Source organism: Hippopotamus amphibius, chromosome 3 (assembly GCF_030028045.1).
Source record: "Hippopotamus amphibius kiboko isolate mHipAmp2 chromosome 3, mHipAmp2.hap2, whole genome shotgun sequence".
NCBI classification, from domain to species: Eukaryota; Metazoa; Chordata; class Mammalia; order Artiodactyla; family Hippopotamidae; genus Hippopotamus; species Hippopotamus amphibius.
Window position 1 is genome coordinate 78,922,913 of NC_080188.1, and position 27,024 is coordinate 78,949,936.

The 27,024-nt window shown below is 41.8% G+C and overlaps 1 protein-coding gene across 4 annotated transcripts in view; it reads right to left on the minus strand.

Moving 5' to 3' along the window:
- The window catches only part of NR3C2 (nuclear receptor subfamily 3 group C member 2), a 337,688-nt gene that overhangs the window by 22,707 nt on the left and 287,957 nt on the right, over window positions 1-27,024 (minus strand). For all 4 annotated transcript variants that reach the window (XM_057728082.1, XM_057728081.1, XM_057728079.1 and 1 more), the window contains exons 7-8: window positions 15,912-16,042; window positions 10,073-10,230 (exon numbers count right to left, since the gene is read on the minus strand). In XM_057728082.1, coding sequence (XP_057584065.1) covers window positions 10,073-10,230; window positions 15,912-16,042 — 289 coding nt within the window. The remainder of the gene's footprint in view (window positions 1-10,072; window positions 10,231-15,911; window positions 16,043-27,024) is intronic.

The window sequence follows — 27,024 nt, forward strand, 5'->3', positions numbered from 1 at the left end:
CCAGATTTTGCATTGTCAACCACAGAAAACCATGAGAAAACACAAAAGACCAAAGGAAATAAAGTTCTGTGGCTGCAAGGGGAAATCAACTGTTATTATAATTACGGTGTGGTGTGAAAGTGATGGGTGAGAAAGGATTCAGGACCAACATTATTGATACAATCATGACTTGAAGCACAAGACCAGCTCGAGACACCATGGCTGCCTTTGATGCCAAATTCTCATATCTGTATCTATAGCTCTTCAATGCCACTCACTCACACATCCATCCATCTATCTGTCCACCTACCTACTCACCTTCCTTTCTACCTATGTGCGTGTGTCTCTCTCAATCTGTATAAATAGCAAATATACATGTATATAGCATATTATATATATAACACATAATAAAGCTTTCACTAATTCAAAATTACTCATACATGGGTCTAGGTCCATAATAAAGTGTGTTTGGGGGTTATTTATACAGTTTGCTAAGCTACTGTGATTTCTTTGCTGTATTTAAACACAAACACAAAACTTTGCAAGTTCTCTCAACCACATTCAAAATCCTCATTTTACACACCCGCCATCACATTACAGAAAGACTCATAGTGCTATTTTGTTAAAGGAGTTCTACTAAAAAGCTTTACCTGACAACACCGTGACCTTTTTAAAGTTTCCTGTAGTCCTTGTTTGCTTTGTGGCTTCTGAGAGAGTTACTGGAAACCTAGGTGAATCAAGCAGCTATTCCTTACAATAACCTCCTCGTTGCTATGGCTACTGAAGAGTTTTCAGACTCTTTGCTAACTGACCTGTCTGCAGCTTCTGCCCGCCTGCACCCTCGTTTACACAGTGGGGGACACTTGCTTTTCTGGCTCATCCCCCACGCCCCTCTCTTTGCCACCTTATCTCATCTCAGCAGCAGCTCCTGCCCAGACTCTCTGCAGGCGCACTCCTGGTTTTGGTCCTTTGGTGGTTCTCTTCCTCCGGGTTCAGTTCTGTCTACCACACGGTCACACTGATGCCCAGGCAGTCGCACTGACCCCCGGGCTTCAGCGACCTCATGCGCTATACCTCCTGACGCCTCAGCACTTTACTTCCTCATTCTCATCTCCACAGAGCCCTGAGCTCACCTGACATTTCCCCTGGGATTCCTCAGGGCACCTCAAATCAGTACATCCAAAACATGCTCATCATCTCCCCTCACAAAGCTCCTCCCCTGCATCCCCTTACCCAGTGCTGGTGCCACCCCATCCACCAACCTACATCCGAATCCTGGGGGTCATCTTAGACCTGCTCCCTCCTGTCTCAACCTCTCCGTCCTATCCACCACCCAGAGTCGTCCATTCCACCACCTGAATATGTCCTAGGTCCCCCTGCCTCTGCTCTAAGTTACCCCTCAGCCCCCATCTGTTACCTGGACCACTGCACCAGCATCCTAACTGGCCCTCTGCTCCTCTTCTAATAGATTCTTTAGATCAGCACTGTCAATACGACCATCTGCCCTGCCCAAGATGATGGCCACTGGCCACATGTGGCTTCTGAGCACTTGCAATGTGGCTAGTGTGATGGGGGAACTCAATTTCAAATTTAGTTTAATTTATATGTCAACAGCCACACAGGGCCAGTGGTTACCACACTGGAAGGAGCAGCGCTAGACTCTACAGATGTGCTCATCCCTCAACAGCTCCCTCAACATGGTTTACAAGTCCTTTCATTGTCTCCATCCTTATGTTTCTCCATTCCTTGGATAGGATGAAATTCTCCATTTCTCAAAATCACCATGTACCCTCTCCCTTGGCATAGTAACTCCTTTGGCTTGGGTTAGCTTCCCTCCGTCTGTCAGGCCAACTCCTACTTTGTCTTCGGGGCTGAGCTTAGCAATCACTTCCAACATCTCTTGCCCTGGCCCATCTCCAGCCCCTACGTCACTTTCCGGATACCCCACCCATGGGCGTTACAGTCCACCTCGAGCACCCAGCACACTGCATTCTAATTCCCACTTTACTTGTCTATTCTATTCCCCATCAGACTGCACACTTGGAGGGCAGGGGCTGAGTCTCCTTGGATGCCGTTGTATCTTCAGCACCAGCACACTGCCTGGCTGGTGGTGTGTGCCTGCCCCAGGCTTCCTGACATTGTCTTGGCAATGATTTTTTAGATGTGACACCAACAGCACAAGTGTCAAAGGCAAAGCTCAACAAGTATGACTACATCAAGCAACAGCCTCCTGGGGCATCTACAGGGGAGCCTGGAGAAACACAACTGTGATCACTGAGCACCACTGCCCTTAACCATGAGTGTGGTGAACAAAGGAGGTACAACAGGCAAGGACACCCTTTGTATCTACGGGGAGTTGCATCTTCCAGCTGGGCTTTGAGGCCCCAGCTACCAGCACACGAAACGCACCAATCCTGGAACTGCCTAGACCTTTTCACACCACACCCAAAGTCATCCTTTCCCTATTTATTCACAATACTGAAAAAACAGAACATTTGGACCTATTTTTTCCCATTTTCCCCCATTTTTATTTTTAAAGATATTTGATGCATTTTTTTCAGTTATGCAAACATAAAAAAAATTGTTAGATGAAAATAAGCATTCATTGGCACAATTCACCCAGGGCAATGCAGTCTGAACTCTGCTGTACCCTTGAAGTGAGAAATTTGTAAAGGCAAATGCAAAAACAGGGCTGCAGAGAGAGACGCCGTGAACCATTAATAACTGTCCCGTTGGTTTCACCAACTAGACAAAGAGTAAGATCTGCCAGGTCAATTACTCAGTTAATTTGAAATCTTTACCTATGAAGATTTCTTTTCCAGGAGGAGTGGGTCTTTGCCGCCCCCCCCCCCCCAAAAAAAAACAAACAAAAACTGGAGCTCTGGAAGAGAAGGCTCTGCTCACTTCACTGACTCTGGCATAAACAACTGCCTTTATTTAGAATCTTTCTTAGTCATGGTCTTGTCAAAGAAGAAGGCAGTGCAATAGCGCTAACAACTGTATTAACTGGTTGTTTCACCCAGTGAGCTAGGGTATGGCTTTGAAACTTGATCCATCTCTCTCTCTCATATATACACACAAACTCACACATGAATGCATGCGTGTGCGTGCACGCACGCACACGGGGGTGGTATTGCCAGCATTCGGGTACTTTACTACACGTACAGAATTAAACAAGCTCATTTCCTTGTCACCTGAGCAAGGGGAAGAGAGGAAATCGTCCCTCCACACGCCGGGGCTGCATGGCCAGGCTTCACTTGTGAGCAGCATCCTGACACCACCGGGGCAAGGGTTTTCATTCACCAACACCCATCCTTCCTGATGGTGACCTCACAGCAACCTGCCCTTGTCTCCACCACCAAACAAACACCTTTCATCCCGTCTGTGAATCTGAAAGCATCTCAAGCCCACCCAACACGTGCTAGCAACACCAGCCTCCCCTGGTAAATGGCAGGACACCGAGAGCACCGGGACCGGAAGTACCTCGGAAAGGCTTCTATACTGACCTCAATCTTGTGATTTGCAATCAGATGACTGCCCCACACGGCAGAATGGCCTTTCCTCCCCAAGTCCCTGCTTGGTCTTGCCAACTTTATACTGTCACCCCCTTGAAGGTGCTGCCGTGTGCTTGTCTGAGTCTCCCTGTGCTGAAAGTAAACCAAAACTGCCTGATGGCTGCTCTTTGGTGGTGCAGAGACGATGGTTTTGGGAAACTCACAGTCTTGGGAAAGCGGAGGGACAAATCCTTGTTCAGTGCCTGTTACATTGTGGATTCCTTAGTACCTGTGTAATTCCATGCACTTCTAAAAATTCTCTACAACATGGGTATTATTCCCATTTTACAGCTGAAAAAAATGGAGGGCCAAAAATTTAAGCAAACTCTACTTAGAGAAATGTTGGTGGAGCAGCAGAGGCCATGCTCTATCTGCTGTCCCCAGTGCTCACATGTCTGTGGCGGACTCGTATTTAGGCCTTGGAACTTTTCTGGAGGAGAGGCCGGCTGTGAAAACATGAAACAAAATCAGACGTGAAGGTGGCAGCTAGCCCAAATGGTGGATCCACCCAACCTGGGGCTGGTGTGCTTCAGGGTGCGGGAAGAAACAGATTTGCATTGCTCTCAAAACCTCCTAGAGCGTAGGCACGACGGGAATTGCCACCATCCCCGCCCAACGCGAAGGCGCCCACTCATTAAATGAGCAATGGGGATCTCAAAATAATTTAATAGAACCGGCAGCTTGCAGCGATGTCTCCTTTTGATGATGATCATGAAACTGAAACATGACGTCCTCTCCACGTAAAGAAGGGAGTCTCCCAGAGCGTACGTGGGGCAGGTACTATATCACCAAATGTTCTGCTCCCATCTCGTCTGCTTCCCCCTCGCAGAAGGGAAGCTTGGCTCCGACAGCCTGGCTGGAGGAGAGTTACCTGGGCTGTGCTGCCTTCCTTCTGCAATCACAGAAAGCAATCACTCAGCTACAGGACCCTCTGTTCATGCTGAGGGACTTGCTGGTGCCTGCCCAGGCAATGGGCAGATTCTTAGCCGGACTTAATGGTCATCGGCAGAGGTGAAAGCCTCCCCACAGAAGCCAGCTCAGCTTACGGTGAGGCAGACCCAACATTTGGTTTTGGGAACTGCTGAACGTGCATGACATTTTAATATAACACCAGGTTCACTGCCTTCAGGATGTAACCCCGCACCTCACAAACACAATGCATTCTAGAAGATGCCAGGGAAGAGCCAATGAGTTTGGAGGGCCGGAGAGCAGCGCAGCTGTTCTCAGTGTTCCTCGTGCTGGTTTTCTGATCTCCAGAGATGCAGCCCAGCCTGAAACCCAGCAGCTATGGTCAGCCTGAAGCCCTCCTGCCTCACGTGGGTGGTATGGGGAGCACCCGTCAGTTAAAAGGGTTCCAAGCTACCACTGGCTGCCTAAGGATTGTGAGAAATCACTCTCTGGACTGCTACGTCCTCTACAAGAGAAAGATTCTCTGAGACACCCCTACCCCGCCCCCAGGAGCCTTCCGTGACCCCTGCCCAGCACAGCCGGCTCCTAGATCTTCTCAACAAAGCTTTCCAGAAGCTCATAATAAACACCAGTGAGCCCACGATTCATGGTGTGCTCACCTCTACAGTGCTCCCAGCCTGGCACCCTGTACAGTGCTGTCTGGTGGTCCTGAGCGGGCAGGAAGCTCCCCGAGGCCAGGTTTGGGTCTCTCCCACTAGTGCCCTGCCTGCTGCTCTTAGACACTAAGGTATTTGTTGAATGAGACGAACTTCTTCCTCCAGCAGAGCGAATGGGATTCCTAAGGACGGGCATTCTGTTCCCACCTGCACCTCTGATCCTAAAACATGCTAGGGGCTCATAGACACATGAATGAATGAACACACGTGTGCTCTCAGAGATCTGCACGGCCCATAGGTACCTTTTGCCTTGCACTATGCTCTAGTTGTCTCTAGAATCTAAGCAGTTTGAGGGTTGGGTTGGTGTGCTACGTTTATTTTGCATCCTCTGTAGTCCTGTCAATTTTCCTAGCCATGAGGCACCACGTAGGCTCGCGTGTACATGGAAATAAAGTTGATTGCAACAGTATGACCTTGAAACTTTAACAGAAAAAGGGCAATTTTTTTGCTTCTAAGAAATACTATTCATATCATCCTTTAATGTTTACTAGCTGTCGCACACACTGATCATAACATAAATACTCCTTGATCTCCATGAATAAATAGAAGTTACCAGTAAATTCATTAGAAATGTGCCTCTTACACCCATAGGAAGTTAAGTGCTGCTCCTAGCAATAGCTAGAAAGTGACTAGTAATTCTAAATTCTCTGTAAACGAATAAGGGATCGATATGCTTTACATGTAACACCTGTTTACAATGCAAAAATACACCTATCCCTAGGAGCCTGGCCACAGCTGCTTTCACTGAATCTTTTTTGGGGGGAAAAATTGATGTTTGGAGGGCTTAGGATTCATTAAAGTTGCTGACCAGTACAAATACTTATCTGCCAACCTATTCTTTCAGAGAATGTTCCTTCCACTTACCTTGGCACTGCTCTGCCAACCCATGTGTGCACCATGTGGGAGAAAACCATGCGTCGCGAGAGCTGTGTACATGTGTCCCCAGACCTGTGGATGTGTGTCCTGAGGGCTGGTGTACGATGCACGCTGTTGAAGCAGAATTTTGATTTACATGCACAGGGTTCTGGTTTGTGTGACCCTCAGGTACCCATGCTCTTTTCCCACAAGATGACTAGGATGAGGCTCTGAGTACAGAGCCAGTCCTTCTGTAGCTCTTTGTTCCCTGGAAGAAAATTCCACACATGTTGACTCACTAATTTACTCTAATGAAAAAGCTGTAGGCAGTCTCAAGTCTGAGTAAGCGTGAATGTTAGAAAGGTCCCTCTAGACTTACAATGCATTTTTCAATGTTCTGTCTGGGATGGGAATATAAATAGAGCATTCATGATGCTTCTGTTAGGCTACTTCTAAGAGCAAACATTTTTGATGGTTTAAAATAAAGGTTTTAGAATTAAAATGATTCCAATGATTCCCCAAAGAGTGTTCTCCTTCCAGCTAAAGTGAAGTAAGGTGAATTGGATTTGCCCTCCCACCAGAAACGCCAAGAACAACACGAAAAAATGGTTTTTGAGATATTACATATCAGTCAATGAAGAACAGTGATCTCTAGAAGAAAATGGAGGAGAAAAGCTTTGTGACACTGGCTTAGACAAGGATTTCTTAGCTACAACACCAAAAACATGATTCAGAAAAGAAAAAATAATCAATTGGGCTTTATTAGAATTCAAAATCTCTGCTCTTCAAAAGACACTGTTAAGAGCATGAAAAGATAAACCACAGACTGGAAGAAATTACTTGCAAGTCACATATCTTATAAAGGAATTGAATCTAGAATATATAAAAAAAACTCTCAAAAGTCAACAATCCAATTATAAGCAAACAATCCAGCTTTAAAAAATGAGCAAAAGAGCTGAACAGATACTTCAGCAAAGAAGACCTAAAGATGGTAAATAAGCACAAGAAAAGACTATTAATCATGAGGGAAATGCAGATTAAAACCACAGGGAGACATCACCACACAGCTATTAGAATGGCTAAAACTAAAAAGATTAATGATACTGAGTGTTAGCAAGGATGTAGAGTGATTTGAACTCACATACACTTCTCCAGGCGACGCAAAGCATCCAGGCACTTTGGAAAACAGTCAGGCGATCTCGTAAACAATGAAAACACACCTACCATATGACCCAGGTCTTCCGCTGCTAGCTACTCACTCAAGAAAAAGAAAGCAATGTCCACACAAAGAGGTATACAGGACGTTCAGTGCAACTTTATCTGTAACAGCGCGCAATCTGGAAACAACTCAAATGTCCATGAACAGGTGATGGGACCACTGAATTGTGAAATATCTTCATGATAGGACGCTAGTCAGCAATAAGTAGAAATGAAGTATTGATATATGGCAACAGCATGGATGAATCCCCAAATAATTATACCAAGTGAAGGAAGCCAGCTACCAAATAATATGTACTGCATAATTCCACGTGTGTGAAACACTAGCATGTAGAAACTAATCTATGTTGCCAGAAAGCAACATAAGAGAGCAACTGGGGAGTAGTAGGTAGCAGGAAAGGTTATGGATAAACAACAAGGTCCTACTGTTAGCATAGGGAACTATATTCAATATGCTATGATAAATCATAATGGAAAAGAATATGAAAAAGAATATATACGTATGTATAACTGAATCACTTTGCTGTACAGCAGAAATGAACACAACATTGTAAATCAACTATACGTCAATTTAAAAAAAGGCACAAGGAAACTTCTAGAGTGATGGATATGTTTGCTGTCTTGACTGTGATGATAGTTTCATGGGCATATACATGTGTCAAACTTCTCACATGGGGGACTTCCCTGGTGGTGCAGTGGTTAAGAATCCGCCTGCCCATGCAGGGGACATGGGTTCGAGCACCGATCTGAGAAGATCCCACATGCCACAGAGCAACTAAGCCTGTGTACCACAACTACTGAGCGTGCACTCTAGAGCCCATGAGCCACAACCCCTGAGCCCATGCGTCGCAACTACTGAAGCCCACACACCTAGAGCCCGTGCACTGCAACAAGAGAAGCCACAGCAATGAGAAGCCTGTGCACCGCAATGAAGCCTCCGCTCGCTGCAACTACAGAAAGCCCGCATGCAGCAATGAATACCCAACATAGCCAATAGGTAAATAAATAAATAAATTAATTAATTAAAAAAATTCTCAAATAGTATGCTTTAAGTATGTTAGGCTTATTTTGTATCAGTTATATCATAATAAAAAAAATACTAAGAAGACATTGATTTGCCTTGGGGAGATTTTGCAGAAAATCATCATTTATGATTTAGCCATTTGGCAACTGTTCATTGAGTTCCTATCTTGTGCCAAGCACTGTGCTGGCACTAAAAACAAATCAGCAGAGGATGGACTGACACCATGACCACTGGTGCAGCCTCTGAGTGTTTCCACCGTCCTGCTATGCTTAAGGCACCGAGATCCCAAAAGGCTGTGGGTAAACAAGTTTCAACTTGTATTGTCAGTCTCATTACATGCAAATTGCATCCAAGTGTATCATCCTCTTTTCATACGCTGTGAGGGCGATTACACACTCATTCTGAAACTGCACTTGTGCCTGCCCCATCGTTTGCACAAATAACAGAAAGAAAGATTCATCAAGAAAGAAACACACCTTTTGTCCCCCCTCCCCCACCCCAGTTCCACTAAGAAGGACTTTCAAGAAAACCAACAGGAGAGAGTAACTGTTCTTCCTGTTCTCGGGTAGATGATCGCACTCCACGCTCCAGTTTCCTTTACTTCCTTCTGTGAGAGTTATGGAGACGATCATTTGCTGTGTTCCCCAAAGCCCTGTAGACCATCATTTCTTATTCCTGAGATTTTCCCATTAAACCATGCTTTCAGACCACTGATAATTAGCAAAACTATCTATCGCTGAATTCACCTTGTGGGAATCTGACTCATCACATGAAACGTTCAGAGAAAGCAAAAGCCAACGAGATAGTCACTGGGTCTTCAATGTAAAAACCCTGGAAAGTGACATTCTTTTATCAACCAGTCCATAAAGACATACCATTCCACGGCCATACACAAATCTCTAAAGGATGTGTCATTACTTCAGTAGTAATACTGTTATAGTATTGGTCATCAAGCCTGTCGACACTGGCCTTAACAATACAGAAATATTTGAAAGGACATTTCTTATACAAATCACATGGACTGAACCTGGGCAATAAATTTTCCAAAAGAAAGTAGGAAACCCTCCCAAATATAAAAAAGCTAAATTAGCATGACCACCTACAACTTTTTTTGAGCCAGAACTGGAGAAACTGCTTGTAGTATGAAACGAGAAGCATATTTTAAGTGACATAACAATCCGAGTTCTCTAAATCAGTATTTTGTAGAAACTGCTAACACCTCGACATCTGTAATTGAGTAAATTAGAAACAAACTCAGAGTTTACTTTCCATATTTACACAAGACAAGAAAGGTGACTCCTACGAAGAATAGTGAATATAAGATTCCAAATTTGGCAAAGAATGAGATGATCCCAGCTGGCCCTGGACCACTAATAATGTTTTCGAAAGATTGGGTTATTAGATTAACAGTTGTGGAAGATGGATACTATTTATGCAATGTTAAAGCAAACATTTTTATTAACCAAACATTTCCTAAATTGCAAGCAGAAATGGGAAACTTGATCTGACACCTGTAGCAAATCTGAGGGCCTTCCCTGGCCCACAGCTTGGGGTTCTGCTGTCATGGTGCACGTTTCTCTTACACTCTGCTCAGGAGGGGATAGAGCCACACCTTTTACTTTAAATGAAGTTTGTTTCAAAGTATTCTGAAGAAACAGTTCCTTCCTAATTAGTTTTCAACTCTTGCTTCTTCCCATGGAGAGTTTACCCCTATTCTTCCCATAGCCTCGAGAACTTTCTCAGCTCTCCAGCTTCTTTGGGTCCACAGCGTGTGGTTGTGGACCTTCATTTAGCAGGCACCAAGAGGCTCTACTTACGTCATGCATGGAGTCCAGAAGCTTGGTCAGTTGGTAGAACCTCTGCCAGCTCTGCCCAGAATTGTTGGGGCACTTCGTTACCATCTTCCTCAGTTCTTTGATGTAATTTGTCCTCATTTCTTCAAATGCAGCCTGGCTTTTGAGGCCATCCTTTGGAACTGTGTTGAAGGAATATGGACATGTGAGTTCCCAAGTTGGAAAACAGTTTTAGCATCTTTGTAGTTAAACGGCCTAGACTATTTGGAGGTCATTAGGCTCACACTTTTAGACTGATACTGAACCTTAATTATTGCATTTTTGAATAAATATAGCAGTTATATAATGGTAAACCCTTGTACACACACATATACAAAAGAATAATAACTGGTTTATCCGCTGTATGTTATAATGAACTTTGCTTATATTAGCTTGTTTAATCCTGACATCATTCTTAGGACAGAATCATTCTATTATTCTCATCTTACAGATGTGGAAACTGAAGACTGGAGGTTTAATCACTTGCCCAAGGACACAATAAATAAATGGCAGAGAAAGGGTATAAACCTAGGTCTTTTTCCAAAGCCTGTCTTTTAACCACAGTGGTACATTGCTGGGGCCTGTCATCAAAGTTTTTATGAATCCTAACTTGCCAATACCTCAGACATAGGAAAATATATTTTGATTTTCTAGGACAACTGGAAAAGCCACAGACAATCTAAGCTGGGGCTGGAATTAGAAAGCAACATCTTCCCATTCCAGTTTAAATGCAAAGACATCTGGGAAAAGCAGCAGTCTACCGGGGGAAGATGTGCTACAAAGAAGCACTTTCCATTCTCTCTGCTCCAAGATCACATGACCACTGAGGCTCCGTCATGTGACCGCCCCGACACCCTGCTGCCAGGCCTGTGCACTGGTCTGTGTAATGGGTTATACAACAGTGCTCTGCGTACAAGGCAAGAACAAAAACGTTCGAAGAGAAGAAACCACATTGATCTTTACCTTCGATAAGATAGAAAATTAAGGACTATGTTTTCTTCTTTCCTTGTATGGAGTGGCTAGCTTTCCTAATTAAATGAAAAACATCTCACTAAAAATAATACTTTGAAATTCAGCACTTGGAAGCGTAACAAGTGCTTCTGCAACCTGAAAGGAGATGCCCTTTCCCAGGACACATGTGAACACACTCTATGGAGAAAGGGTGCACCAGTGCCTGTATTCTGGGAGGAGATGTAGGGCAGAGTGTACGCTACAGGTTGTCCCCTTTGAAAAGCTACTTACATATTTGCTTTTGTTCACTACAGCCAATATGTACTTATGCTTCAACTCTGAAAAATAAAATCACTCAGAGCTTTCATGTTCGGATGATGGAGATAATAAAAATTCATCTTGTGATACTGAGTCTGAAATTGCTCTTATTTTCACTTCTTAATTGCACATCCTATTTGCTAATTAATCATAACTGGTATAAATAATAATTTACTTGGGCCATCAGCTCTTTAGAGTGGCTAAGTATGTTTTTGAGTGTTACGTGTAACCCTGGGCGCCAGGAATACCACTGTTTCCAAATAAACCTTGTTGTCTTCTGTAAAGACATGGGTTATCTTGAAAATTAACTTCCCATACGATGCTAATAATCTTCTCCGTGAGTTTCATTGTTGAGGCTTTTGATTTGTGGTTTAGTCTATTTTTTATGGGGAAAAAATAAATCCCTAATGGCCACTGCACAAATTCCTGAGGCCGCCACAATATTAGTTGTGGTTTCAAATATTTGACATTCACATTCAGAATTAAATGTCATCCGTTATATAACAGCTTTTTTCTTTACAATTAAACCCTTGTTTTGAAAGTATAAAAAAAGATAAAGAGGGATGGTAATAACCAGGATGTTAATAGTGAAATTATCGATCTACTTTCTACCAAAATTTTAATGTTAACCCAAAACTTTCTAAAAGAAACTGAAAGTTTGCAAATAAGTGACTACACCGCCTACCACAGGTAAGCATTTATTTTTTTGTTTCGAAATGTTACAGAGTAAACCTTTAGTTTTCCAATACAGATACTTATGGATATCATACATTAAAAAAATGACCTAAAATCAGAATGGAGTGAATACATTTCACGACTATATTTCAATGCTATTGGTATAGTTACAAGGATTAACCAAAAGCCTTCATATTTCTGATACGCGTGTTATCAAAAATTCTCAAGATTACGAACTTGTGTCAAATACTACTTGTATTTTACTGCTGTGATTTAACTATATTGTACCATTTTCCCAGCCAGATATCTTAGAAGTTGAAACAAACCCACAAATAAAGAGAATTTAGGCAAAACCTCAAATTCTGGAGGTCTGCCCAGATTTTCTGAATTTACTTATTAAATGCAGCAGGGCTCCTGGAAATCATCCAAAATCTATGGGCTGGAGAAGAGCAAAGAGACAACTGGGTGGGTAGTTGGTCTGCTTTCCTCTGTGAGCAAAAAGAACATGATCTTCTCTTGATGTCATCGCTTAAAAACCTTCCAGATACACTGGACATCAGGTGTGTAATTTAACCCTCTAAATAAGAAGAAAAGTGTTCATATATTCTATCACAGATTAGCAAAATGAGCTTACAGCAAAATAAGTTGCAGTTTAAGCTGCAGTAAAGTTTTTTACTTCTGTTCTCCTGCTTTTTGATTTTGTTTTTTTGGCATCTACAAAAATCAGCCTTGTACTAAGTACTAAGCTACTTGGAAGCTAATAAATTAATTCAGGGAGCTTCAAAATGATATCAGAATTGATTACAGGCTGGCTGATTGAGTGGATGTAAAAGGATAAGACACCAATTACAATTGAGCGGTCGAAGTTTATAAAGGATTAGTATCACACGCATTTTTAGAAAAAAATTAAATTCTATCACACATCTGATATAATTTTTTTTCTTTACATTTTTCTAAGAGTAATGGTTAATGACATAGCTTGGAAAGGGGAATAAAATCACTTTAAAGTCACTGAATTTAAAGTGTACATTTCCAGGGAATTCTCTGGTGGGCCAGTGGTTAGGACTCAGTACTTTTCACTGCTGAGGGCGCAAGTTCAATCCCTGATCGGGGAACTAAGAGTACATTTCCGAAGTTATAGTCCAGAAAGGATAAACTGGGAACCTCAGAAACCTTGAGGAACAGTGGAGCAGGGAGGAGACCCTGGTTCTCCTGACCCCTGGTTCTACTGACCCTGCAAACAAGGGGCTGCGAACACAAGCTCCTGAATGTGGGCTGAGTGTATAGGGAGGAACGGTGGGTTGCGAGGAATGGTGGGGCCTGTGGCAAACTGGGGAGAGCCTGGGCTGCCCTGCACAATTGAAGTCAATGAAAATCAAACAAGACCAAAGGCTAGAAGCAACCTGAAAAGCCTTGCTGGCCAAGCGAAGCACAGCTGCTAAGTGCGGGCCCCAGCTCCCTCCTGGCCCGGCCTGCTGGCCCTCCACCCTTCCTGCTGCTGTCACCTGCCACCAGCCTGCTTTCCACTTCCTGCTCGGGGGACAGTGGGAAGGCCAAAGCCCTGGCTTTGAGTCCTAACTCACCAAGGAGGCTGCACACATCACACCGGCGTGCCTCTGTCTTGTCCACTTTAGACCGGGGCTACTCGCAGCGTTAAATTAGATCACAGAGGGAAAAACTCTTTGGAAACTGAGAGGTGCTAAAGGTATGTAGAGCAGACGCTGACCCCATCTACCACGGCCTCCCCTCCTCCTGTTCCACCCGACTCTGGCTTCACTCTTCCCCAGACCCAATCCTTCCTTGCTGGAAACAGCATCTCATCTTATCCATTCTATCCTCGGTATTTGGCTGTTGATGTCACTTCCTTCCAAATGACTCTACTGAAAACCATTCCTCCCCGCTAGCTGCCGATTCCTGGACCAAGTGGAGGGCTGGGCACATCCCGGATGCTCTTTTCAGCTTCCAGGCGGTCGCTCAACAACCTCTCCTCCTTTGAAGCCCTTGCCCCTTGCTGCGGCGTCCTCGGCATCCGGAACACGTCTCCATTTCCTCAGCGGCCACAGTGCTTGGTTCCGAGATGTCCTCTCCATCCTCTCTCCTGCCATCGTTCCTGGTCTCACCGCTCATCTGATAGGAGCTTCCTCAAATTTCTTCCCCTGTTTGAAAAGGTCTGTGCCGTTGTCTGGGGGAAGAAGCGCTCAGCCTCCTTGCCGAGGCTAATCCTGCCCTCCCTCGTCTCTTCTGGCACCATCTGCCATTGATTTCTCTCCTCTCATGCTTGGTTCCAGATGCCTAAAAAAGCTTCCCATCAATCTTCAAGTCCCTGGCCGTCTGGCACCTGCCTGATGTCCAATGGTCAATCCCAGCAGGCTTCTGCCTTCTCACCTTTCTCTGGAAGTGATGCCGTTAGTCACGCCCCTTGGGAAACCTTGAACTCTTGGCACTCTCCCAGTTCCTCCACCTCCCCGACAGTTCTGTCCCTGTCGCTCAGCCGCTGCAATCCTCCTTTCAAGTAGGTCAATGGATCTTTCCTCTTCTTTCTGTGCCTCGGCATCCCTACTCGTCATCGGACTTTCATTTTTCACAAGGATACTTTCAAGTTTATATCGCGATACCCAAACCTGTCTTCTGAGTTCAAGTCCCCCAAATCCCCCCTCTATCGGCCTCTCTATGAGGCTACCTCTGACAATTAACCCATCCAAAAAGAAGTCATTTTACGCTCCACACAGTCTGCTCCAGGTCCTGACATGAACGCGTTTCTCTTCATGGGATCAGTGCCATCTTAGTCACTTCTCTGCGCTCCAAACCTAGCTCCCTTCCGACCCAGACCACTTTTATTTCCCCTTCTCGTCAGTTGCCAAGGTCGACTCTGCAATGTGTCTTGAATGTGTCTGGTGCCGCTCCTCATACCACCCACCATCATTTATCCAGGCTGTTATTTCAACAGCCTCACAGCAGGTCTCTGGGCTTCCAGTCTGGCTCAATTCTTTGTCTGGCTTGGCCTCCCTCCCTCCTCATCCCGTTCCCTCTCATCCAGTCTATTGCCAGATACATCTTCATGAAGCCGTGAAGGACCCCTTTTTGGTCATGTCACCCCACCGCTCAGAGCCTTTGGTACCGCACTCCCCTGCTCGTCTAATAGACACCAGATGTCTTCAACAGGCGGGAATCTTCTGGTCCAATCTACATACCCACCTTATTCCCCACTCCTCCCCAACCCAGTAACACCTGACGCACCTTGAAAAATTAAGCGGATACAGACATGAGATTTAAAAAAAATGAAAACATGAACAGGCAAAACAACTTCCCAGAACTAAGCGCTATTGCCTGGGTCTGCTTCCCCACTGAGCCACGCGCACTCACGCTGCTCCCCGGCAGGAAGGCCAGCTCCTGCCTCAGATTCAACCCCGCACCCTGGCAAAGCTCTTAGAGATGCAGCTTCTCCAGGAATCCCTCCCCGATGCCCAGAACTGAGCTTGCGCTTCTCTTCTCTGAGGACACTTCCAGGACACCCTTCATCTCTGTCACAGTAGATAATCCCTTTCCACCATGTATTAAAATTACCTTGGGATTTATCTCATGGTAAAACTCCCTGAGGGTCGAGACTGTGCCTCACTCACCCTGGTAGTTCCTGAACTGCCCAGTCCCACCATACACATCGTAGACATGTAACAAATCAGATGGATGAAGAGTTCAAGGCAGAGGCTCTACCCAAAGCTTCATCCTCTGCAAGTAACTCAGTGCATCCGACACCAAAGCCCTCCGCCCACCTCCTCCTATTGTTTCTCCTACCGACTACCTGACCCTAAGAACAGGCAACTCTGCTAAAGGGAAGACGGTGTGGTGCTGCGGGGCAAGTGTCAGGTGCACGGCGACTCACTGGTGCTCAGCAGCAGCAGCACTTTCATCACAGTGTACTCCTCGAAGGTGAGCTGCAGCCGGACGAACTGCAGGCTGATCTGGTGCATCCCCTGGCAGAGCTCGTACATGGCAGACTGGTGCATCTTCTCCCTGCGAAGGAAAAGCAAGGATGTCTGAGAACGGAAGGTCCGTGATCAGACCCAGACTGGCAGCCCCAGGCAGCCTGATGAGAGGCCTGAGTCAGATCTTGCGTCTACCTCTGGCTTCAACAATGGAGCAGATGTGTATCTGCAGGGCAAGTCAGCTGCCTTGCACGGTGACTGGTAAACGGCTTCTAGACCCACCCTGCCAGGTGGTTTACTCGTTTGCTGGGAGAATGTGGCAGAAGCACCAAAGCTAATCTTTTTCAAGGTGTGCCATGGTTTCACTTTACGTCAAGAGTGATAATGAGTGATGGTGGTGTGTGCGAGTGTGAGATCATCTACTGAGCAGAGGAGCTGCTGTGATGCGGGGTGAAGCCCAGAGATGCCTATTCCTTTTCAGCCAGAGATCCCAAGTGCTTACTATTTGGAAGGGCTGTGTTGGATGCTACAGATGCAGGGCAGCAATGACCAGTCTTATTTCTACATGGATCCCCCTATAGAGGGCGTGAAACATGTCTGTTAACTCTCTGCAGCAGCACATGTAAAAAGGGAAATTGACAACATTTTGAAAGATTCCTCAAATGGAATCTCTCTGGTACAGGGAGAAAGTGACTTGGGAATTTGTGTGATACATACATGTGTCCATTCAAACAACCAACCAAGCCACTTTCTCCACCAAATCCGAGTGTTTCCATAAAAATCCACAGGGTTTTACAACAGAAGTCATTATTTCCTCTTTCCGTGAGAAGGCAGCAAGGCATCATTTAGTTGTTGCAGATGTTTTTCCTCAAAGTAATAAATCTTTTGGGGGGCTCTGGGTAAGTAATGCATTATGATGACCAGAACGCAATTAGTAAAAAAGAGATTACTAGTGAGAAATGGGAAAGGACTTGACAAAGACCACAGACACAGAAAAGGAGGTCACGACAGCTGATCTATTTCTATGAGTGACTGAACCAGGTGGACATCTGTAGCAAAACAACAACATCTTCTGGGATGCATTCCTGGGTTCAAATGGTAGAAATCTCTCTCAAAGCTGAAAGCCACTTGTAAAGAACCCATGATGGAACACACAGCATTTTGCTTCGTATTACTGCTGCATGTCTTTCTTTTCCCGTAATAAACTGGGAGCTATTTTTACCATTTTTTAAAACTTATTTTTTCATTGAAGTATAGTTGATTTACAATGTTGTGTTAATTTCTGCTGTACAGCAAAGTCATTCAGTTATACACACATATATATAGACACATTCTTTTTCATATTCTTTTCCATTATGATTTATCACTGGACACTGAATATAGTTCCCTGTGCTATACAGTAGGACCTTGTTGTTTACCAATTCTATAGTTTGCATCTGCTAATCCCAAACTCCCAATCCATCATTGCTTCCCTACCCACCTCCCACCCCCTTGGCAACCACAAGTCTGTTCTCTATGTCTGTGAGTCTGTTTCTGTTTCATAGATACGTGCATTTGTGTCACATTTTAGATTCCACATACAAGTGATATCATATGGTATTTGTCTTTCTGGGAGCTATTTTTAAAACTCGCACACAAACACCCACGCAAACACACACAGAAAATGCTAATATTTTTGTCATATTTGCTTCAGATCTTTAAAAAATAAACATAGCCGAGTTAAGGCTCCCGTCGTCTTCCTCCCTGTCCACATTCATCTTCCTCATTCAAGAAGGGAACCACCCACTTTGGGAGATTATCATTTCCTCTCATATGTGTATACTTTACACACAGCTATGTATTCATAAAAACAGCACACAGTACCACACTGTTTTATGTAAATTTGAAATTAGATATGCACATCCTTCTGCAACTTATTTTTATTCAACGTTGTGATTCGACAATGTATCCATTTTAATACAGGTAACTCTAAGCGGAGTCATTTTTCATGCTGTGAGTTTCATTTGTTTGCACTCATTACAGTTTACTAATCCATTCCACTCCGGATGTACACTTGGGTTGTTTCCGCTTTACGGCTATTACAGATGATGCCCAAGGGACATCCTTGGGCATTTCTCTTGGATAAAGGACAAAAATAGAACTGCTGAGTCACAGACGTGTGCAAATCTACTGCTTTCATTCCAACTAGTAAGAGACAATATGTCCATTTATTCCACATGCCTCCAATACTTGCCATTGACCAATTTGAATTTTTTTTTTCTTTGCCATCGGATGAGGGTTGAAGGGGTTGCCCTGTTGTTGCTTTTATTTACATTGCATTATTACCAGCAGGCCGAACATCTTTTCAAATGTTTCCTGACCATTTGGGTTTCTTCTTTGGTGACTTTGTCTCTTCATATCTTTATCCATTTTAAGCTTTTTTTCCTCCTATTGCTAATACCATCTTTATTCATAATATTTTTGCCTTAAAAATTCTGTCTGATGTTCTTTCCTTATTGCCTCCCTCCCCCTCTTCTTCCTTCCTGTCTCTTTTGCTCTCTCTTTAGAATTTGCCTGGAATGCCCTTTTAAAGAATCTCTTGTTTACAAAGATCCCCCATAATTATATTTCACACATGTCCCTTATAAACAGCAAAAAGCTGGATTAAAAAAATCTGAGTGTCTCTGTATTATAAGATCTCAGTTTAATCTGTTTTCATTTATCATGATTACTAATATATTTGGATTTTTTTCCACCATTTTAACTTTCTCCCCTCCTTTCCTTCTTTTTTTTCTACTTTCCTTCCTTTTATTAGATGGACCCAGCTTAAAAACAAAGCAAACAAAACAAAATAAAAAACCTCTTTGTTCCTTCCTCTTCTGGATCTAGAAGATACACATTCTATATTTACTCTTTAAATAATTATAAAGTTATGAACTTGCATGCTTAAAAATCTAGAGTTACTCAATAGCTTTTCCATGAGAAACAGAAAAAATGTACAGAACTTTATCTCTGGTCTATTGCTTCCTACCTTCCATGTTATTGCTCTTTAGTATTTAAATTTCAACTTGTTTTCAAATCACCCCTGAAGCCAGTCTGTCTCTCTCACACCCTAGGTCTGGTTTAGAGCTACAAATATATTTCCCTGATCACCACTATTTCTTATACTCCATACTACTGAGTTCAATTTCTTACTTACTGACGAATATACATCTTTTCGTAATTCTTTCAGCAGCAGTCAGTCACTGAGTGTTCAAATCTTTCAGTCTCAGTACGTCTGAAAATGTCTTTATTTCACCTTCTTCTTGAATGATAGTTTAACATGTTATAGATTTCTAGTGTGACGGGTAATTTCCCTCAGTACTTTGAAGATAGTATTCCACTACATCTGGGCCTCCACTGCTGCTTTTGGAAAATTTCCTGTTAGTCTAATCGTCACTCTTTTATAGGTAGAGAACTTGCATTTTCTCTGTGGTAGCTTAAAAGAATTTCCTGTTTATTTTTGATGTCTGCAGTTTCAATATGAAGGACTGAGGAGCAGGCAGATTTTTATTTCTAAAGCTCAAGACTCAATGTCCTTGTTTGATTTGAAGATGTAGGCATTTCTTCAGTTCTGAGATGTTCTTAGACATTGCTTTTTCAAATATCATCCCCATCCCATTCCTGCTATTTTTCCTTTTTGAACTCCTATTAGCAGTGTGTTGGACCTTTTCACTGAATCTTCTACGTCAACCTCTATTTCATATTTTTTATTTTTTATCTCTCTATACTGCATTCCAGGTGATTTTCTCAGATTTTCTAATTTTTTTTTCTTTTTCTGTGTCTAATCTGTTTAATGTCTACAGTGTTTTAATTTTAATGTTTTTCATGTCCAGGTGCCTAGAAATGCTCTTTAGTTCTTTCTTGAACATTTCTATTATTTTCCATGACATACTTCTTACTTTACGGTTATTATACCTTCTTCCTCTAAATTATACCTTACCTATTATAACTCTAAACACTGTTAGCATGTTTATTTTATAGTTTCTTTCAAGTGTTTTAAATTCATTTTGGGGGATGCTCATATGCCCATCTAACCTGCATTATTTTGGCATATATTTTTTTCTAGGTGAACCCCAGGGGCACCGTCTTGTGGAAGGGACTCTACAGGAAATGTCAGCATTTATAACTATCAGGAGTACAAGCATTTCACTTGTTTTGGACTGGTTTTGATGCTAATTTCTCAGGTTAAATGCTTTTTGCAAGACTTGCATAGTTTAAATTTAGACTCTACATTCAATGTGGTGCAGGCTTGTGTTTCTTATTTCTTTCAGCTTCCTTGCCATATCCCCGGGCTGGCTGCCTTGCTGGGTTTTACTGTCCCTGTTAGCAGATAGTGAAATCATTGCAGAGCCTGGTTTTTTTGCAGGGGGCTCCATTTCAGGTCCCCTCCTGTTTGTGTTTTAATACGCATCCCTAAGGCATTTTTCTATATCCAGTAGTCTGTGGGCCACATGGAGCTTTAACTCTACATTAAACCACTCTGGTTGTGAATTACCTGTTCTTACAACTGTTTTTTGTTTTGTTTTTTTCTTTTGAGCTTGGTTACATATTTAAGATTTTTTTAAAAGCAAAGTTTCTGTGGGTTCAGAGGGGAAAAAAGGCTCAGTTCACTTCCACCATTCTGATCTCTAACTACAAGCTTTTTAAAGGCAGGATCCATGTCTAACTAACCTTTGTGAATGTCAAACAGAGTCTGATAGGCAAGTGTCATGTGTCAATCTTTGCTTAAAAGTGTTTCATGAATGAATGAGAGAGAAGGAAAGCAAAAAGGAAAGAGGACAAGTGAAGACAACAAAATGAATGACACACACACAGATGTGCATACGACTATGATGATGAGAGAAAGGGATACTGAAAATTTACAGAAAGTAAGATGAAATGGCCAATGAAACAGATATGGCATTTGTGAAGTTCTTGAAAAGTTTCTCAAAAAAAAAAAAAAAAAAAGGAGAGATTTAGATTGTAACACGGGATGAAGTGGATTGCAAATCTGGATGCCCGTGGAATAATAACACAACACGCATCTGAAGCTGTGCAGTTTAAAAAGTACACTCCTAAGCATTTGGTCCCTTCAGCTCCCTTGTGCTGGAGGCAGAACAGGCATCCTTGGCTTTGCCACTGCAGGGCGTAGAGATGCACAGCCCAGAGGCCCCTCAGCGTGCTGGCTTTGTGAGCCTGGCATCATGTCACTTCGGAGACCCAGGCTTATCTTATGTAAAACTGGGAATTAACACAAATTCCTACTTTGCAGAGTTGTAGGGACTCACTGTAAGTTCTTAAATTATAAAACACTGTACAAATGTTAGCTTTTGTTGTTGTTGATATCATGGGGAGAATAAAATGCTTCTTGGAGACCAATGATCATTTTGGTTAAAACTAACCAAGAAATTATCAAATTCTTCAAATGACTTTTCAGGAAAATAAGATTGTGTTCTTGTTATTATTTCTATATGCAGGATGGTAAATAAATCAGGAGAGAAACCGGAGAGGATGCAGATTTTCAAGAAGGCAGATGTGACTTGCCCAGAGTAGAACATGAGAACGAAATGCCTCCGTATCAAAGTGTTTCTGTTATCAGAAGTGTTAGCAAAACATCCACACACAGATTAAAGGTTACTTAAAGAGAGACCTCAGGTTCGACTTGAAAACAGATCAGAACGTTAATGTGTAACAACACACCTAAAAAAAAGCACTTTTTTGTCACTTCAGTAGGAACAGCATCTCTTTAACTCTTTCTTGAGTTATTATTACCTGAATAACCTCCACGGTTTTCAGAGCTATCACTTATGGAGTGCCTACCATACCCAAAGTTAAATTTCCTGTTGCTAATTCTCATAATGCTTTGTGCAAAATCCTTCTCATGTTCATGACAAAGAAATCATTTCAGCATTTGACGTAGCCATGGACCTAAACCCAGGTTTTTCACTTCAAAACTCATGCCTTTTCCTCTCTCTATGCTGCTAGCTCAATCCTTTATAGCTCTCTCCTCCAGAGCATCTCTTTACATCTATAAAGAGCTATTTAGTACCTCAGATGTTTTGCTATTACATTCACTCATTTGTTTATTTTTTGCTCCCCATTATGTGGTAAGATTTTGTGTTTTTCAAATTTCATTGCTGCTTCCACTGCATGTAATTGACTTCTCTAAATGAAGAGTAGTGTCCTCAATATAGCTTGAAATTTCAAGAAAATAGGCCATCTTAAAAACATTTTACATCACATCATTTTTGCACAATTAGATTAAATGCACAGAAATGTACATCCAAAGAAGTTGAAATAAGGACAATATTTTTGGCATGATACTGGGATTAATTTTGCAACATTACTTCACAGAAAAACTCTGCTGTATGCTTTTAATCATTTAATAATCTTACCTCATTTTGAGAAAAAAAAATATACAGACTGCTTTGGGAAAGAGATGAAATTTGTATAATGCACCTAGAAAGTGAAAGTAAATGCAAAAGTCACCCTTGAACAGTGGGCTAATGTAAAGTCAGTAGGAGATTTTTGAGGTAGGAAATGTCCCTGTATTAAAATATCCCTGTATGACCTGAATAACCGACAGTCATCAGTCTATACTTCTGTGGACACGTCATCGATTTATAAACATTGTCTCATTTGTAGGAACAGCATAGATTCCACTTTTAAATAAACACAACAACCAAAATGGTCATAGTGGTCTAGTTCCAATTCCAAAGACCTTCCGTTAAAATCCATGAGAACAACAGTTCTAAAATATTTTCAGGGACGTCCCTGGTGGCGCAGTGGTTAAGAATCTGCCTGCCAATGCAGGGGACATGGGTTCAATCCCTGGTCCGGCAAGATCATCCCACATGCTGTGGAGCAACTAAGCCCATGCACCACAAATACTGAGGCCGTATGTTGCAACTACTGAAGCCCATGTGCCTAGAGCCCGCGCATCACAGTGAAGAGTAGCCCCCGCTTGTCACAACTAGAGAGAGCCTGTGAGCAGCAACAGAGACCCAATGCAGCCAAAAGTAAATAAATAAATGAATCTTAAATAAATTAAAATATTTTCAAAGACACTCGTCCAAAAAAAAAAAAAGAAACATTTCAATAGTTTTATCATTTTCTCAAGCTAGCAAACCAATTTTATTCACAGCTACAACTTCATCTGGTCCTCTCTTAGGACACATTACACTCAACTGCAATCATATCATTTGGAAAGTTTTAAAATATTAAATTAAAATAATCTAGCATCTCTAATCATGATTCACTTGGAACAAAAGTGAATAATCAAAGAGTTAGCAAATACTTTTTTTCCTGGCTTTTGAGAGAATGTAAAGTTGGAAATGGAATTTATTCAAGGCCCATTAAAATCAGAGTGGGAAGGACATTCACAATTTAAATGATTTGCATGCTAGTTGCCTGCTTTTAAGTTAGTAAACTAAACGATCTGAACGACTTGTCTATCTACAGGACCCATGCAGTCTTGCCATTATTATATGTTAACAGTGTTGCCCTATTTCACAGTATGAGAAGAGTCCACTGAACCTACTGGCCAGTGGCTGTCAGAAGGAACACTCTGGTTTTGGTATTCGAGTACTGGCTTACCAAAACACTACTAAAAATGTATTTGAAATTTTTAGTTATTCAGCTATCTAGAGGTCCATATTGGATGCAGCTGATTTAGAAAATTACTGCCCCAACTAAATACATTCCTGGAATCACATTCATGTTCTACTCTGATAGAAATAGACATTTGATAAGCCCAAACCACAAAACATTCCAGGCTACAGGCACCATAGGACTCAGGAGCTCTAAGCATTAGCCTGAACACTTCATGCTGTGGCTGTCTACAAGGAGAACGCAAGTTAACTTCATCTTAAAGACTCTGTGCAAGAATTGAAAGCAGGCTCTTGAAGAGGTATCTATACACCCATGTTCATAACAGCACTATTAAAAATATTCAGAAGGTGGAAGTAGTCCGATGTCCAGCGATAGATGAATGATAAAGTGTGGTATATACATACGATGGATTATTATTTAGCCTTAAAAAGGAAGGACATTCTGACACATGCTACAACATGGATGAAGTGATGACATTATGCAGTGAAATAAGGCAGTCACAAAAGGACAAATACCTTATGAGTCCACTTATCTGAGGTGCCTAGAGTACTCAAATTCATAGGGATAGAAAGTAGAATGGTTGTTACCAGGGGTTGGGAGTGGGGGGGGGGGAGGGGAATGGGGACTTCTTTACATAACAATCCGAATGTATTTAACATTATTGTTAACATAATTAAAAATGGTTAAGATGATAAATTGTATGTTATCAGTATTTTATCACAATTAAAAATTTTTTAACTAAAAAAAAGAGAAAATATTTGCAAATTATATGACCAATAAGTGGTTAACATCCAAAATATATAAACGGCTCATGTAAGTCAATGTAAAAAAACAAACAACCCATTAAACAATGGGCAGAAGATCTGAAGAAACATTTTTCCAAAGGAGACCATCAGGCCATCATGTACATGAAAAGATGCTCAACACTGTTAATCATCAGAGAAATACAAATGAAAACCACAATGAGATATCACCTCACACCTGTCAGAATGGCTATCACCAAAAAGACCACAAATAACGAATGTTGGTGGGGATGTAAACTGGAGCAACCATTGTGGAAAAAAGTATGGAAGTTTTTTAAAAAACTAAAAATTGAACTATCACATGACCTGGCAATTCCACTCCTGGGTATATATCTGAAGAAAATGAAAACACTAATTTGAAAAGATACATGAACCCCAATGTTCATAGAAGCACTATTTACAATAGCCAAAATATGAAAGCAAACTAAGTGTCCATCAGCAGATGAATGGATAAAGAAGATGTGGTACACACACACACACACACACACACACACAGAGGAATACCACTCAGCCACAAAAAAGAATGAAGTTTTGCCATTTGCAACAACACCAATGACTTGGAGGGTACTATGCTTAGTGAAATACACCAGAGAAAGACAAAATATTCTATATCACTTATATGTGAAATCTAAAAAATAAAACTAGTGAATATAATAAAAAAGAAACAGACTCACAGATACAGAGAACAAACTAGTGGTTACCTGTGGGGAAAAGGAAGGGGGTAGGGGAGTAAAAGGTACAAACTACTATGTACAAAATAAATAAGGTACATGAATATATTATACAACAGGGAATACAGCCAATATTTTATAATAACTGTAAAGAGTATAACTTTTAAAAATTGTGAATTACTGTGCTATACACCTGAAACTTATATAATATTGTATATCAACTCTACCTCAATAAAAAAAAGAATCTCTTCAACCCATGATCCTATCTGCTATACTTTGATGGAGACTAGAAACTAAGATTTGTGTTTAATTATGTAACTTCTCTTAGGGTTTAGGCTTTTTACTCAGTCTTCTTCTTTTATTATATATAAATTATCTTCTTCCTCCTCTATTTTACTACTTGCCTTTTGCCTTTTTGTCTTTTGATGCATTGTTAGTCTTACTGTATCAGTGTTTTTACTGCAACCTGCACTAAATGCTTTCTGAAAGCAGGAAGAGTGAAAATTCTTTAATAAGCCATAGTTTTAAAAATCAGTCAGAAACAGTTCCTTAAAGGCCTGTCTGCTGTACTTTTGGTACCCTAAGGGAGGGAAAACAGAACTACCTTTATTACTCCTTTCTCTTTCCAAGAATTCACATTTAACAAATGTAATCCTTTCACACTGGCTGATTTCATAAATGCCAAAGCACAAGAGGTTCCCAACCCTTCCACCTATGGGAGCCTATGGAAGGTACAGTGACATTTTTAAACTGAAGATCCTTTAGCAATACTGCACCAAACTGTACCTCTGTGATCCAAACACCTTTTAGGTATGTGAGACATCACTTTACTTAGTAAGGACCTAGAAAAATAAACCTTTGAAATATTCCATTTTAGCCCTTGAATCCAAGGGCTATCCTATTGTTTCATCAAACAACAGGCAACTCTCATCACCTGGAAAGTCTGTGTCCTTCTTCTGGATACTAAGACATATCTTTCTATGATTGATTTTTGTAAGGTGCACAGGTCCAAAATTATGTGAGTGCTAAATAAACATCTGATAGCTACAGTGAACAGGTAAATCCAATGAATTTCACAGACTTTGCTCTTCAAATATAAACAAAGAAAATAAGTGCTCATTCACGGCTGACCTCCTTGAAGTCTCTGGATCTCAAGAAGAAGCCTCTTAATAAACCTGTGTGCTAACATGCTATTACTTCCATAAATTGCCCCAGGGGTGTGTGTGTGTCTGTGTCGGTGTGTGTGATACAATGTTGGAATGCATGCAGCAATAGTGTCAGTCTTACAACAGAGAGTTAAATAATTTGTGTGCTGTGGTGCACACAGATATTCACAGCAGATCTGAAGGACCAGACCTTCCATCTGATATTGCAAACCACATCATTATGTCTGAATAAATCTAACATCTTGTTACATGGTCAGTGTAACAGATGGTCCCTGTCTCAAGCTTGTTATTTTCCTAAAAACAGCATGCAAAAACAGTTCTTTTTTTCAAATCTTAATTAGAATAAAAATGACCTCAATTTGAGCATTCAAATTATGCCAGTTTATGGTTTTTATTTTTTTTTTTCATAGTCACTAGATTTTTCCTTAACGGACAAACAAGATATATCTGTAGGAGGACCATTTGGCTAGTCGCAGTTTTGATGTCTGTTCATTTTTATAGTATTTACATCATTTATTAACAGCCAGGGCAGAACTCAGCTACTTAAGAGTCACTGCAGAACGTTGTTTGTGGTTTGCTTTACTGGACAGATGTGCCAGAGGGAGTGGTTTTCCAATGATCTCCATAACATTCATGTATTCTCTATTAATTTTACATGGGCAAGTCCAGTAATAGTTAAAAGCTAGCTCAGAGTTTTGTTTGTTACCTTAATTGATGTTCCAGAAGGGATATGCTTCATAGAACTGCCCTTGACTTACGCATCACAATTTCCACTGACTTGATTGGATGTTACACAGATGAAAAGAATATGTGACAATC